Source organism: Delphinapterus leucas, chromosome 10, assembly GCF_059928025.1.
Source record: "Delphinapterus leucas isolate spDelLeu-1000000601 "Yukka" chromosome 10, BTC_Dleu_Yukka2, whole genome shotgun sequence".
NCBI lineage: Eukaryota > Metazoa > Chordata > Mammalia > Artiodactyla > Monodontidae > Delphinapterus > Delphinapterus leucas.
The window spans coordinates 67,674,294-67,688,699 of record NC_143138.1 but is presented as its reverse complement, the minus strand read 5'-3'; the positions used below and the strand labels follow the sequence as shown (position 1 = coordinate 67,688,699).

General features: G+C 40.2%; 1 protein-coding gene across 1 annotated transcript in view; it reads right to left on the bottom strand.

The window, feature by feature from the left end:
- The window catches only part of DOCK3 (dedicator of cytokinesis 3), a 416,069-nt gene that overhangs the window by 185,525 nt on the left and 216,138 nt on the right, over nucleotides 1–14,406 (bottom strand). Inside the window, exons 7-8 of the mRNA XM_089919399.1 lie at nucleotides 13,708–13,792; nucleotides 369–410 (exon numbers count right to left, since the gene is read on the bottom strand). Of these exons, the coding sequence (XP_089775525.1) occupies nucleotides 369–410; nucleotides 13,708–13,792 (127 nt within the window). The remainder of the gene's footprint in view (nucleotides 1–368; nucleotides 411–13,707; nucleotides 13,793–14,406) is intronic.

Sequence of the window (14,406 nt, the reverse complement as noted above, 5' to 3'; positions counted from 1 at the left end):
AAGTCACTTCTTGGAGATGCTGTCGTGACCCTGATGCATTTCGTTTATACTGTTAGATAGTAATAGTTACCATTCTAAATACCATTTTTATTTTCTCAGACTGATTCATTTTAGCCTCTCAGTCTACTTTGTTTCAACCGTGCTTGTGTAAATTTGCACAGAGGAGTGGAGAGTAGCCAAGTCCGCTTGGAGGTCAGGGCTCCTTAGGTCACAATCAAGAAGTCAGTGGTAAAAATAAATAAATAAAAATAAAAGACTATCAAAAAGAAAAAAAAGAAGTCAGTAATTTCTTGGTGCATCCCTATTTTATAATCGTGTAAAAGAAAGAACTGAGGGAAAAGAGAGGGAGGCCTGGTTAAGTTGCTTACCTGAGATGTGCTTTGTTGTACACTCTGCCGGCTAGATAAATGCTATGGAAAGAAAGAAATACTCAATCAATTGGGAAGGAAACTAACTTTTATCAGGAACCTTCTATATGCTAGGCATTCTGATATATATTTTACATATATGATCTCATTTAATTCTAATAACCTTGTTAGACAAATGTTATTTGTATTTGACAGAGCCAGCTAAGGTTTAGTGTAAGGAAGTGAAATGCTGAAGGTCCCACACAGCAAGAAGGTGGCAAAGTCTGGATTCAAACCCAGGCCTTTCTAGCTTAGAGTACCAGCCAAGTCACAGGTAGGTGCTTGCTACTGGATTTTTGTTTTGCCACTGTCCTCTCCACACAATGTATCACATCCTGCACTGCGTGACACAGCTTCCTCAGGCTCTCCACACTGGAGAAGGTATAGCCTTTAACCACAAGTGGCTCCTTCCCAAACATCTCTCCATGCTGTTCCTTTGCTGCTGGCTAAAGTTAGAAGAAGCAGATTCCAATCCCAGCTGCATGCAAATGGGTTGTGAAACTCCAGACAAATTGTTTACTCTCTCCAAGGGACATTTTCCCTCAACTATAAAAATGAAATAAAAGTTTTTGTTGTCTTCCTCACAAGGTTAATGCAAGGTTCAAATAACATAACGGGAAGCAGCAAGATATAGTAGTTAGGGACCTAAGTGCAAAATTTTAAATTTTGACTCACACTTTCCTCATCTGTAAAGTGAGGATAACATTTCATGCTGAACCTCATAGGGTTTTGTGCAGATTAACTCAGCATAGTACACACTGTAAGTGGTTGATCATTGTTATCTATAATTAGTATTCTTCTTATTATTGCTGTTCTATTTTTATAATTAGTTATTAAAGAAAAGTCAGTCACATTTAGAAGTAAACCCCGGCCAGGAAGAAAGGTGTGTTCACCATTCTTCAAGTCCCTGGTCTTAGGAGACTTGAAAATGAGAGTTTCTATCCTGCCTCCTTTTGGCCCCTACAGGTTGTGAGACAGCTCTCATTTGGTGAACTGTTCCACATCACATGGCTAAGACGACTGGTTGCTGAATAGAATGGTTTCATTCTTTTAACAAGTATACACATTTAACCCTAAATAAAACTGAAGTACAATTAAATATTAACTTAAATGCATCTCACTAGCTATATTGGTTAATTATTAAATATTCATGTGCATTATTAGCTATATTGGCTAATTATTATTGACTATTAATGTTCATCCATGGGAATATATGTTCCCATGATACATATTAAATATAATTAAAACAGGTCTCCACCAGCTGGGGAAATCATCACATAGAAGGCTTATGTACAACAGAAAACTTCATAAATAAAATAGTTCACAAAAAAAAAAGCTTTAAAAAAATCAGGCTTTCAAAAAACAAAAAGCAAGCTTTCTATGGTTTACTGACCTATATCCCACTGGAAAGGTTACTGGCCTACAACTCTTTCCATTGTTTTATTTTTAGGGTCTACACTAAGGCATTCTTCTCAAGTGAATTTACTGACTAACTCTTAAAAATGACTACCAATCATAAACACTAATGTTCAATTATAACTATATATGGGAGTTTACAGCTAATTTCAATGTAAATCATCCTGGATGACAATAACAGACATCATTCTAGACTTCAGAGGCATCAAATTTGGGGAGAACTTGGGACCTCCCTGCTGGCGCAGTGTTTACAAATCTGCATGGCAATGCAGCGGACACGGGTTCGATCCCTGGTCCGGGAAGATCCCACATTCTGCAGAGCAACTAAGCCTGTGTGCCACAACTACTGAGCCTGCGCTCTAGAGCCCGAGAGCCACAACTACTGAGCCAGCATGCTGCAACTACTGAAGCCCGTGCGCCTAGAGCCCATGTTCTGCAACAAGAGAAGCCACCACAATGAGAAGCCCGTGCACCGCAAAGAAGAGTAGCCCCTGCTTGCTGCAACTAGCGAAAGCCTGCAGGCAGCAAAGAAGATCCAATGCAGTCAAAAAAAATAAGTTAAAAAAAAAATTGGGCGAGAACTCTTCAACCTAGTCTGAAAGCACCCCACATGGGTAGCCAGAGAATGGCATCAGAACTGGCATTTTGGAATGTACAAATGTACATTTCCACCAAAAGTGCATAAGAGTTCTCTTTTCTCCATATCCTTGCCAGCATTTATTTAATGATAAGCAAATAGGTGTGAAGTAATATCTAACACGTGTGAGGTAGCATCTCATTGTGGTTTTGATTTGCATTTCCCTGATGATCACTGATTATCAAACACCTTTTCATGTATGTATGACTTCTTTGGAAAAAAGTCACATCTTTCTCTCATTTAAAAACTCAGAGTAATTGATATTTTGCTACTGAGTTTTAAGAGTTCCTTACATATTTTGGATATTAGCTCTTTATCATATATAAGGTTTGTAAACATTTTCTCCTATTCTGCAGGTTGAATTTTCATTTTGTTGACTGTATATTTTGCTGTACAGAAACTTTTCTGATTGATATAGTCCCACTTGCTGATTTTTGCTTTTGTTGCTTGTGCTCTTGATGTCATATCCAAAAGATCACTGCCAACACCAACATCAAGCAGCTTTTCCCTTATGTTTCCTTATAGGAGATTTACGGTTTCAGGTCTAACATTTAAGTCCTTAATACATTTAGAGTTAATATTTGTGCGTGGCATAAAACAGGAGTACAGTTTCGTTCTTCTGCATATCCAGTTTTCCTAACATTTATTGAAGAGACTATCCTTTCCCCAGTGAAAATTACTGGCTCCCTTGTTAAAATATTACTTGACTGTATATGTGTGGGTTTATTACTGGGATTTTGATTCTGTCCCATTGGTCTATGTGTCTGTTTTTTTGTTTTGTTTTGTTTTGTTTTTGTTTTTTTTTGCGGTACGCGGGCCTCTCACCGTTGTGGCCTCTCCTATTGCGGAGCACAGGCTGCGGACGCGCAGGTTCAGCCGCCATGGCTCATAGGCCTAGCTGCTCCGCGGCATGTGGGATTTTCCTGGACCGGGGCACAAACCCGTGTCCCCTGCATCAGCAGGCGGACTCTCAACCACTGCGCCACCAGGGAAGCCCTATGTGTCTGTTTTTATGCCAGTACAACATTCACTGTTTTGAATTACTATAGATTTATAATATAGTTCAAAATCAGGAAGTGTGATGCTTTCAGGCTTTTTTCTTTCTCAAGATTGCTTTGGCTATTCAGAGTCCATTGTGGTTCCATACAAATTTTAGGATTGGTTTTTCTATTTCTGTGGAAAACACCACTGGAATTTTTATAGGGATTGCATTGAATCTATAGATGGCTTTGGGTAGGGTGGATATTTTAACAATATTAACTCTTCTAATTCTTGAGCATGGGATATCTTTCCATTTATTTTTGTCTTCTTTAATTTCATCAATATCTTATAGTTTTCAGTATATAGATCTTTCACTTACTTAGTGAAAAGTTATTTCTAAGTATTTTATTGTTTTTGATGCTATTGTAAATAGGATTGTTTGCTTTATTTTTTTTTCAGATAGTTCAGAGGATATTCTGATTTTTGTAATTGATTTATGTATGTTGATTTTGTATCCTGAAACTTGATTGAATTTTTTTATTCTAACAGTTTTTTGGTGGAGTCTTCAAAAATTTTATATGTATAAGATCATGTCATCTGCAAGTAGTGACAGTTTCTTTCTTTCTTTCTTTCTTTCCCATTTGGATGCCTTTTCTTTCTTCTTCTGGCCTAACTGCTCTATTGTTCTGGCTAGGGCTTCCAGTACTATGGGTTGTTTTTTTGTTTTTTGTTGTTGGTGTTGGTTTTTCTGGCTGCGTTGGGTCTTTGTTGCTGTGTGCGGGCTTTCTCCAGTTGCGACAGGCGGGGGCTACTCTTCATTGCGGTGCACGGGCTTCTCATTGTGGTGGCTTCTCTTGTTGCAGATCGTGGGCTCTAGGCTCGTGGACTTTAGTAGTTGCAGCATGTGGGCTCAGTAGTTGCGGCACATGGGCCCTAGGACGCACAGGCTTCAGTAGTTGCAGCGCATGGGCTCAGTAGTTGCAGCGTATGGGCTCTACGGCATGTGGGCTTCAGTAGTTGTGGCACGCAGGCTGAGTAGCTGTGGTTCGCGGGCTCTAGAGTGCAGGCTCAGTAGTTGTGGCACATGGGCTTAGTTGCTCCACAGCACATAGGACCTTCCCGGACCAGGGATCAAACCTATTGGCAGGTGGATTCTTAACCACTGCGCCACCAGGGAACTCCCTCCAGTACTATGTTGAATAGGAATGGTGAGAGTGGGCACCCTCGTCTTGTTCTTGATCTTAGAGAAAAAGCTTTCAACCTTTCATTGTTGAGTATGATGTTAGCTGTGGGCTTCTCATATATGGCTTCACTATATTGAGGTGTGCTTCTTCTATGCCCACTTTCTTGAGAGATTTTATCATAAAGGATGTTGAAATTTTGTCAATTGCTCTTTCTGCATCTATTGAGATGATATTATGATTTTTTAATTGAACTACAGTTGATTCACAATGTTGTGTTACTTTCAGGCATATAGCAAAGTGAGTCAGTTTATATATATATATATATATATACATATATATGTATATATATATATGTTTTACAGATTCTTTTCCATTATAGGTTTTGATCATACGATTTTTATCTTTTATTTTGTTAATGTGGCACATTACATTGATTGATTCGCAGATGCTGAACCATTCTTGCATTCCTGAAATAAATCCCACTTGATCATGTGCTGTTAATGTGCTGTTGAATTTGGTTTGCTAGCATTTTGTTGAGAATTTTTGTATCTACATTCATCTGGGATATTGGCCTTCTTTTCTTGGAGTGTCCTTATCTGGCTCTGGTATCAGGGTAATGATGGCCTTGTAAAATAAGTTTGAAGAGTGTTTCCTCCTATTCAATTTCTTTGGAAGAGTTTCAGAAGGATTGGCATTCATTCTTCTTAAATGTTTGATAAAATTCACCCATGAAGCCATCTGGTCCTGGGCTTTTCTTTGTTAGGAAGTTTTTGATTACTGATTCAATCTCTTTACTTGTTATTGGTCTGTTCGGTTTTCCTATTTCTTCATAATTTAGTTTTGGTAGGTTGTATGTTTCTATTTAAGGTGTCCAATTTGTTGGCATATAATTGTTCATAGCAGTCTCTTATGATCATTTGTATTTCTGTTTATCAGCTGTCTCTTCTTTCATTTATAATTTTATTTACTTGAGTTCTCTCTTTTCTTGCTAAATCTAGCTAAACATTTGCCAACTAGTCTTTTCAAAAAAAAAAACAACCAACTCTTAGCTTCATTGATCTTTTCTATTGTTTTTCTATTCTTTATTTCATTTATTTTTGTCCTGATCTTTGTTACCTCCTTCCTTCTGCTGACTTTAGGAATAGTTTGTTCTTTTCCTGGTTCTACAAAGTATAAAGTTCGGTTATTTGAGATCTTTTTTTCTTAACAGAGGCATTTATCACTATAAACTTTCCTCCTAGAATTGCTTTCACTGCATCCCTAAGTTTTAGCATGTTGTATTTCCATTTTTGCTTGTCTCAGGACATATTTTTTTATTTCCCTTTTGATTTCTTTTTTGACTCAACGGTCGTTCAGGATTGTGTTGCTTAACTGCAACATATTTTTGGATTTTCCAGTTTTCTTCCTGTTATTGAATTCTAGTTTCAAATCACTGTAGTCAGAAAAGATATTTCATATGATTTCTATCTTCTTATATTTGTTAAGACTTATTTTGTGGCCTAACGTGATCTATCCTGGAGATTATTCCGTGCACACTAGAGAAGAATGTGTATCCTGCTGCTATTGGACAGAATATTCTTAATATTCCAAATATGACTGTTAGGTCCATTTGGTACTAAGTGTAGTTCAAGTCCAACATGTCCTCATTGATTTCCTGTCTGAATGATCTATCACTTGTTGAAAGTGGGGTACTAAAGAATCTAATATTGTTGTATACTTGTGTATTTCTCACTTCAGTTCTGTTAATATTTGCTCTATAGATTCAGGTGCTCTGAAGTTGGGTGCATATATATTTACAGTTGTTATATGCTCTTGATGAATGACCCCTCTATCATTATATAATCACCCTCTTTCTTTCTTGTTACAGTTTTTTAATTAAAGCCTATTTTGGGACTTCCTTTGTGGTGCAGGGGTTAAGAATATTCCTGCCAATGCAGGGGACACAGGTTTGAGCCCTGGTCCGGGAAGATCCCACATGTCACGGAGCAACTAAGCCCGTGTGCCACAACTACTGAGCCTGCCCTCTACAGCCTGTGAGCCACAAATCCTGAGCCCACGTGCCATAACTACTGAAGCCCACGTGCCTAGAGCCCATGCTCCACAACAAAGAGAAGCCACCACAATGAGAAGCCCATGCACCACAATGAAGAGTAGCCCCCACTCACTGCAACTAGAGAAAGCCCGTGCACAGCAATGAAGACCCAACACAGCCAAAAATAAATAAATAAATTTATTTTTAAAAAATAGCCTATTTTGTCTGGTATAAAAATAGCTACTGGGCTTCCCCGGTGGTGCAGTGGTTGAGAGTCCGCCTGCCAATGCAGGGGACACGGGTTTGTGCCCTGGTCCGGGAAGATCCCACATGCCGCGGAGTGGCTAGGCCCGTGAGCCATGGCCGCTGAGCCTGCGCGTCCGGAGCCTATGCTCCGCAACGGGAGAGACCACAACAGTGAGAGTCCCGCATACTGCAAAAAAAAAAAAAAAAAGCTACTGCTGCCATCTTTTCGTTGCCATTTGGATGGATTATCTTTTTCTGTTTCTTGCTTTCAGCCTATGCATGTTCTCAACACTAAAGTGAGTCTGTTAATAAACAGAATATTCTTTGTTTTTTTTTAAATCCATTTGGCTGCTCTGTCTTCTGATTGAGAATTTAATCCATTTACATTTAAGTAAAGTAATTATAGATAGGTAAGAAATTTCTATTGCTATTTTAAAAATTGTTTTCTAGCTCATTTTGTAGTTCCTTTTCTTTTCTCTTGCTGTCTTTCTTTGTGAACTGATGATTTTCCATAGTAGTGTGCTTTGATTCACTTCTCTTTATCTTGTGTGTATCTACTGTAGGTTTTTGCTTTCTGGTTACGTGAGACTTACATAAAACATCTTATCGATAAGGCTATTACAACTTAACTTCAATCCCATACAAAATCTCTACCCTTTTACTCACTTCCCACCACTTTATGCTTTTGATATCACAGTTTACATCTTTTTATACTGTGTATCCATTAACAAATTACTGTAATTATAGTTATTTTAAATTTTTCTTTCTTTTCGCCTTTATACTAGAGTAATATACTGCCATATTATAGTATTGGAGTATTCTGAATTTGACTATATACTTAAGTGTTTTATATCTTCATGTTTTTTTTTAATTCATTTATTTTATTTTTGGCAGCGTTGGGTCTCCTTGCTGCTTGTTTGTTTTTTTGTTTGTTTGTTTGTTTTTTTGCGGTATGCGGGCCTCTCACTGTTGTGGCCTCTCCCGTTGCAGAGCACAGGCTCCAGACATGCAGGCTCAGGGGCCATGGCTCACGGGCCCAGCTGCTCCGCAGCATGTGGGATCTTCCTGGACTGGGGCACGAACCCGCATCCCCTGCATCGGCAGGCAGACTTTCAACCACTGCGCCACCAGGGAAGCCCCTTGTTTGTTTTTATATATAGTAGTGTGTATCTGTTAATCCCAAACTTCTAATTTGTCTCCTCCCCTTTCCCCTTTGGTAACCATAAGTTTGTTTTCTATGTCTGTCAGTCTATTTGTTTTGTAAATAAGTTAACTTGTATCATTTTTTTAGATTCCACATATAAGTGATATCATATGGTATTTTTCTCTGTCTTTGATTTTTGATAGTTTTATTATAATGTCGTGGAGAAGATCTCTGTGGGTTCAAATTGTTTGGGAACCTATGAGCTTCATGAACTTGATGTTCAAATCTCTCTCCCCAGATTTGGCAAGTTCTCAGGCATGACTTTAAGTAAGCTTTCTGCCCCTTTCTGCTCTCTTCTCTTCCTGGTTCTCTAATAATCTATAGATTGATTCTCTTAATGGTAATCTTTAAATATCATAGGGTTTCTTCATTCTTTTTACTTTTTTCTCCTTTGACTGGAAAATTCTGATATATCTGTCTCTAAGTTCACTAATTCTCTCTTTTTTTTTTTTGGCTCCACTGGACTGCCAGGGAATTCCAGGGACTCTTTGTTTTATGAGTTTTTTAAAATCCTTTTTGGCTGCATTGGGTCTTCGTTGCTGCACACGGGCTTTCTCTAGTTGTGGCAAGCGGGGGCTGCTCTTCATTGTGGTACACAGGCTTCTCACTGTGGTGGCTTCTCCTATTGTGGAGCACAGGCTCTAGGCACGTGGGCTTCAGTAGTTGTGGCACGCAGTCTCAGTAGTTGTGGCTCATGGGCTCTAGAGCACAGGCTCAGCAGTTGTGGCACACAGGCTTAGTTGCTCCGCAGTACGTGGGAACTTCCCAGACCAGGGCTCACACCCGTGTCCCCTGCGTTGGCAGGCGGATTCTTCACCAGTGCACCACCAGGGAAGTCCCAAAGTTCACTAATTCTTTCTTCTGCTTGGTCCAGTCTAATATTGAATCTCTCCACTGAATTCTTCAGTTCAGTCATTGTATTCTTCAGCTCCAAAATTCGTTTGGTTCTCTTTTATGTTTTCTATCTTTTTGTTGAACTTCTCATTTTGGTCTTGTATTATTTACCTGATTTTGTTGAACTGTTTACTGGTGTTCTCTTGTAGCTCTCTGAGCATCTTTAAAATAACTACTTTGAATTCTCTGTCAGGCAATTTGTATATCTCCATTTCTTTAGGGTCAGTTACTGAAAATTTACTGTGTTCTTTGGTGGTGTCATGTTTCCCTGGTTTTTTGTGATCCCTGTAGCCTTTCATAGTTGTCTGCACATTTGAAGAGCCATTATCTCTTCAAGACTTTATGGACTGACTTTGGTAAGGAAAGACCTTCACCTATGGATGTGAGGATGCTAGAGTATGCTATGACTCTGGGTCTAATGGTGCAGGGTGCCCAGGTTAGGGCATATCGTAGCTCTGGGCTCAGGGTGCAGGTCTCATTGGCTGAGGCCACACAGGTCCACATATCAACAATTCTGTGATCCGCAGGGAAAGCTGTGGAGGGTCCACAGTGGCTGCAAGGGATGTTGGGGTCCTCGGTGGATCTTCCAGGTCCAGTGGCTAGGGACCAGGGCAGGCAGCAGTGGTGGGCAGAGTCAGAAGTCTGTACACACATGGCTTCAGGGTCCAGCTTCAGGTACCTGCATAGTGGGAGGGGGAAGCTGCAGACACACAGATAATAGCAAGTGCTGGGACTAGCAGAAAGGGCTGGTGCCAACTGCAGATTGACAAGCAACTGCAGGGACCCTAGCTGTTGGCACATATTCATGAGGTTGTAGAGGCTAGCCATGAGCACATGCATGGCAGTGGAGGCAGGGATGGGAGTTGGGCTGGCCAGTATGCAGGTGCACAGCTGCAGGGGCTACCTTTAGGTGAGCCTAGGGTTGCAGGCCAGTGACAAGTCAAGTCTGAATATGGGCCATAAGCAGCTGTGGGGGCCTTGGCTGTTGGCATACACTCCTGTGGCTACAGGGGCTTGCCATGGTTGTATGCATGGCAGTGGAGGCCTGTGTTGGGAGTCAGGCTGGTGGCGTGCAGGTACATAGCTGCAGAGGCTAGACATGAGCACACACAAAGCAGTGGGGTTCAGCTGTAGGGGTCTAGACTGGTGTCTTACATGCACACAACCACAGAGGCCAGGGCTGCTACATAACTCGTGCTCTGTCAAGAGATGCGGAGGGAGGTGGGGGACTCAGGTGGCTGGCATCTGTGAATGCAGATACCTGTGGGGTGAAAACCTTAATGGCAAAATCTGCAGGGGTTCTGTGGTGGCTACTGGTTTCTTCAGTGGTGAAATATGCTGGGGTCCTCTGTGGAGCAGTCTGCTGAGGTCCATTATGAGGTCCCCAGTAATAAAAGCTGAGGGGTTCTGCAGTGTCCACAAGGGCTGTTGAGGTCCATAGCAGCAAAGGCTGCTGGGATCCTAAGCAGAGCAGGCCACTGTGAGCCATGGTAGCTCCCAATGCATGACTGATACTGGCAGCCTCTGTCTGCCCTACTTCCTTGTTCCTAGCCATGTCTAGATGTCTCAGTATTTATACCAAGTTTATTCCAGTTATCTCATTTGTAATTTTCTAGAGCTCCTTGGGTTGCTTCTTAGATTGCTCCGCTCTGCTTCTGGCTGTCTCATTTCCCTTTGCAGACAGCAATTACCATTTTCTTCCACTGAGTTGTCAGTTTTTTCCAAGTTTCTTCCATAAGTATTTCTTTTGGTCTTTTAACTTTCATGTGGGAGGTTTCTTCCAATGGCTGTTGATGCTTGACTGTCTGGAATTGCTGTGTAGGACCTGCTGACCACTGGGTTTCACTGTATGGAGGTTTGTGGAAAGCAGTGGTCATCTTATCCAACAGCTTTTAATACCATATATACTCTGATGACTCCAAAATTGTTATATCTTAACTTCACTTCTGAACTCCAGACTTTCAACAACTCAGTCTGGAGGTCTAGAAGACATTTAAACCTTGAAAGGAAAAACCAGAAATATTGATCCCCACTGCTCTACTCTCTTCTCCCACAATGTTTCCTATTCCATTTCCACCCAGGTCAAAGTTGGGCATGTCAAAACATAGGAGTCATTCTTCTCTGACCTTTCTCTTTTTTGTACACACGCACACCTATTCAATCTATCAACAACTCTGACTGGATCTATCCTTCAACACATATTCAGAATCCAACAACTTACCACTTCCACTGTTCCAACCCTATCTAGCTCAAGATACTGAAATCAAAATCTTTTGTTTGAATGACTGCTCCCTGTTTCCCTTCTTGCTCTACTCCAGTCCTTCTGCACACATCAGCTGGAGGAATCCTTTTAAAATGTAAGCCAAATCATGTAATTCCCCTGCTCAAATACCTTCACAGGCCTTCTGTCACACTTAGAATAAAATGCAAAATCCTTACCAAAAATATCATCCTCCAAGCCACCATTCTGAGGGGAGTTCTTAGCTTCAAACTGTCATTCTTCCTTCACTTTCCACATCTAATTGATCATCAAAATTCATCATTTTTACTTATTAACATCTACATTCTCTATTGCATGTTTTCTCCATTCCTATTGTTGCCTAGCCATTATTTCTTGCCTGAATCACTTCCGTGGTCTCTTTCCTCCCTGATTCCAGTCTTCTGCATTTTATACTCTCTCAGCATTTAAAACCCACATCCAATCATGTCACTCCATGGTTCTATCAGACTAGCAGTTCTACTAATTTGGGGATTACAAAGCTCTTTGTGATCTGGCTCTTGCCTTCTTCTTGGCCTTATCTCCCAATTGCTAACACATACTTACATGCCAAAGTTACCAAATATCTTATAGTTTCCTGGAATTACTACTTCCCTATGCTCTGTGCTATTTTTGGAATGTCTTTCCTTATGGCTTGTCTTCCTGATGAAGCCGTGCACATCTCTCAAGACTCACCTTAAGCATTACTTGCCTCTGGAGGCTTTCATTGATTGCTCAAAGCCCCAGGAAATCAGCTACTACCTCTAACAGCATCAGTGTATATCTTAATTATGACATGCAGCTCATAAACCTTCTTGTTTGTGGTCTATTTGATCCCACTAGAGTAGTTTCTAAACATGGGGACCATGCATGGGGTTCAGAGGCAACTATCAATTCCCTAAAATTGAGTATAAAATTTTGTATGCAAAATCATACTTGTATCGTCCTGGGGAGAAATTTTATCGATCCTCCATAATATAGAAAGAGTTAGGAACCAATAGCCTAGATGGTGATATTCTTTTTTTTTTTAATTTTTATTTTTGGCTGCGTTGGGTCTTCGTTGCTGTGTGCAGGCTTTCTCTGGTTGCAGCGAGTGGGAGCTACTCTTCATTGCGGTGTGCGGGCTTCTCATTGCAGTGGCTTCTCTTGTTGCGGAGCACAGGCTCTAGGCACGTGGGCTTCAGTAGTTGTGGCAGGCGGGCTCTAGAGCGCAGGCTCAGTAGTTGTGGCACACAGGCTTAGCTGCTCCGCGGCATGTGGGATCTTCCCGGACCAGGGCTCGAACCCTTGTCCCCTGCATTGGCAGGCAGATTCTTAACCACTGCGCCATAGATGGTGATATTCTTAAGGGAAGGAGTAAGTCTCCATCTTTAATTTCTATATCTCACACATATCACTTCACACAGAGCATAGTTAAGGCAACTGAACACAAATGCTTTTGTATACTTGTAAATATACATAAGCAAATATACAGAAGCAATTGATATGTTATTTGTATATTATTTAGGCAAATTTCCTATGGTTCTTGACCAGGCAACATACTTTGCATCCTCTGTGTTTCCTAAAAATATTACATTTTCTTAAAGAGAAATTTGTAATTCTTTCTAAAACTTGTAATTCTCACCAATATACACTCCTTGAATATACACTCCTCAAAGTGAGGTTTTACCCAGTCCTTTAGTCTAAGCTTAATAGTCACCTAAGGTTTCTGATGTTTATTTGTTTTACTTTAAAATTCTGTACCTTCTAGTTAATTCTTCTTATTCAGCCTGCAAAATGTAATCTTGGTTATCAGTCAACTCAATACACTTTTATAATAACCAACAGACAGTTAAGGATTTATCTTAGAAATACTGGTACAATGATAAACAACAAGGCCCTACTGTACAACACAGGGAACTATATTCAATATCTTGTAATAAACTCTCATGGAAAAGAATCTGAAAAAGAATACACACACACACACACACACACACACACACACAAATGAATCACTTTGCTATACACCAGAAACTAACACAACATTGTAAATCAACTATAGTTCAATAAAAAAAGTTTTAAGAAAGAAATGCTGGTACATTATTTCCAGGGTTAATCATTACATTAATTAATAACTGGCTCTTTTCAGCTTCAACTACCTTCTTTTTTTAAGAGGTGGAGAGAGACAAAATTTTAGTAACTGCTGCAGGCTGAAGGAGCTCTGTTCACCAGCAAAACCAACTGAGAAATGACAGCTAGACATTACAGTAGGCCCAACAGCCCTACATAGTAATTCCATTTAGAGAGCAAGTGTGATAGGTACTGTCCAGATAAGGAAGAGCCCTTAAATACATTGAAACAAAGACAAAGGAATGATTTTAGCAATATTGTTTCATAATGTAATTAGGGATAGTAAAAGAGAAAAACTTAAGTGTGCAGGAGCAAGCTACACTGTGTAATAATTTCTTACCATTTTATAGAGATCTGAGACACTAATCTGGTCCGCATCCACTACTTCAAAGTCCTTTCGAGGCACCAGGTCCAGGCCCAAATGCCTAGTAAAGAGAAAGACCACATTCAGCATGCCATGTCCTCAAATTACTCATCTCTCTTTATGTGCCTGAGAGCCCATGCCAACCATGACCTTATGGACAGAAGTTCAGACACTGCCTCTGCAGGGACATGCCTTTATCCAGTAACCTAACTGTATTCACCTTCAGGTAAATAAATGAGGCTAGGGATTTTAAGACTGTGACAATTTTCGTCATCAAGTAGTTCCCCCTGTGACGGTAAAAAGGATTCATTCAGTATCACATTTATAACAGATTGCTTGAGTTCACTAAGGATGGATTTTCTTAGATCATTAATAAGTTGTGTTTATTTTTCGATTTCCCCCATCCTGCAAGTATGTACAGGCTCAGCCATGCATTACTTTCATTAAGATAAAAAAAATTATTCAGTGTCCAAGTAGATTTGTAATTCAAAGTCAAACACATAAAAATCACCTCCTGGGAATTCCAGGGGGTCCACTGGTTAGGATTCTGCACTTTTACTGCCACGGGCATGGGTTCAATCCCTGGCTGGGAAACTAAGATACTGCAAGGCACAGCCAAAAAAAAAAAAAAAAATCACCTCCTAAAGGTATTAAACTCAAAGAAACTTATGTCTT